Source organism: Priapulus caudatus, unplaced genomic scaffold (genome assembly GCF_000485595.1).
Source record: "Priapulus caudatus unplaced genomic scaffold, Priapulus_caudatus-5.0.1 Scaffold2186, whole genome shotgun sequence".
NCBI classification, from domain to species: Eukaryota; Metazoa; Priapulida; class Priapulimorpha; order Priapulimorphida; family Priapulidae; genus Priapulus; species Priapulus caudatus.
In genome coordinates this window covers 11,356-12,707 of record NW_014579247.1, presented here as the reverse complement: position 1 = coordinate 12,707, position 1,352 = coordinate 11,356, and the positions used below count along the sequence as shown (strand labels likewise).

At 61.2% G+C, this 1,352-nt stretch overlaps 1 protein-coding gene across 1 annotated transcript; it reads right to left on the bottom strand.

Moving 5' to 3' along the window:
- Nucleotides 1-260: 260 nt before the first annotated feature.
- On the bottom strand, nucleotides 261-977 carry LOC106818368 (growth arrest-specific protein 1-like). The gene has a single exon (XM_014823083.1). The coding sequence runs from the start codon at nucleotides 975-977 to the stop codon at nucleotides 261-263; it is 717 nt and encodes a 238-aa protein (XP_014678569.1).
- Between the last annotated feature and the right edge of the window lie 375 nt (nucleotides 978-1,352).

The following is a 1,352-nucleotide window of genomic DNA, read 5'->3' as shown; positions in this document are numbered from 1 at the left end:
ACTGCTGCTGCTGCGCGACGACAACTAACATGAGTGCCGCGACGACGACGACGACGACGACGTCGGCGGCGGTCGGCCGGTAGGCCGGTAGGCGGCGCTGATGAGCAGGCACGTACGGTCGATATTGCGGCTAGGAGGACATCCACCGCTGCTGCTGCGCGACGACAACTAACATGAGTGCCGCGACGACGACGACGACGTCGGCAGCGGTCGGCCGGTAGGCGGCGCTGATGAGCAGGCACGAACGGTCGATATTGCGGCTAGGAGGACATCCACCGCTGCTGCTGCGCGACGACAACTAACACGAGTGCCGCGACGACGACGACGACGTCGGCGGCGGTCGCCCGGTAGGAGGCGCTGATCAGCAGACACAGACGGTCGACGTTGCGACGCCAGCGCTCGCACGGCTGCGGTCGTTCTCCGTCACAGACGCAGGTCTGCAGGTAGGCGGCCTTGCTCTGACGAAACAAGATGGCGATGCTCTCGTTGCACGTCGGCGCGCACTGTCGTCCGGCGATCATGTCTCTGCAGTGGTCGATATGATATCGCAGCGCATGCCGACACAGCTCGTTGCTCTTGCAGATCCACTCGGCCTTCAAACAGCCGATCGGCTGACGGCCCGTCGCGTTGCGCGGGAAAGTGCTGGCGCAGACGCGCGCGTACACCTCCTGCGTGCGTCGGCACCCGTGATTCAACCCGCAGTCGCAGTTTTCCAACCACTCGTATCCTTCGGGCGTCGACGCGAGCGACACCAGGGCGCGCTGGCATCGCATAGAGCAGCCGACATTCGGAGCGCCGGCCGCAGGGTAGATGAGCTCGTTGCAACCGAGCTCCATGTTGAATTTGGCGTTGCCGCATTGCATGCTGGTCTCGCACGCCTTCTCGGCGTCGATGCAGGACGTCGCGGCGGTAGAGGGCGCGGCTGCTGCCGTCGCCGCTAGCAACAGGCGCAGTAACGTCTGCGCGGCGCCGCTCATCGTTGCCAATGGCAACGGCGCGCGTCGGTGTGCATTTCCCGTGACGTCACGGCTATTGCGTGCTGACATGCCGGGATGTTGTGCAGACAATGATCGTGGTGCGTCGGGTGAGAAATACCTGAAAATGGTCGTATAAATATATATATATATGTATATACGAGGTCAATATTATTTCGGGGGAAATAGTGTTGATTTACGGTGTTTGTCGTTCAGAGCATGCGGCAAGATGGATTTAGTTCGCTAAACACGTGCGCGCGCGAACATGCATACTCACTGGGGCGAACACACGCACACGCATCCTAAGACAAACACACACCCGCGCGCGCACGCACGCACGCCCGTACGCACACATACACATACATGCATACTAGGACA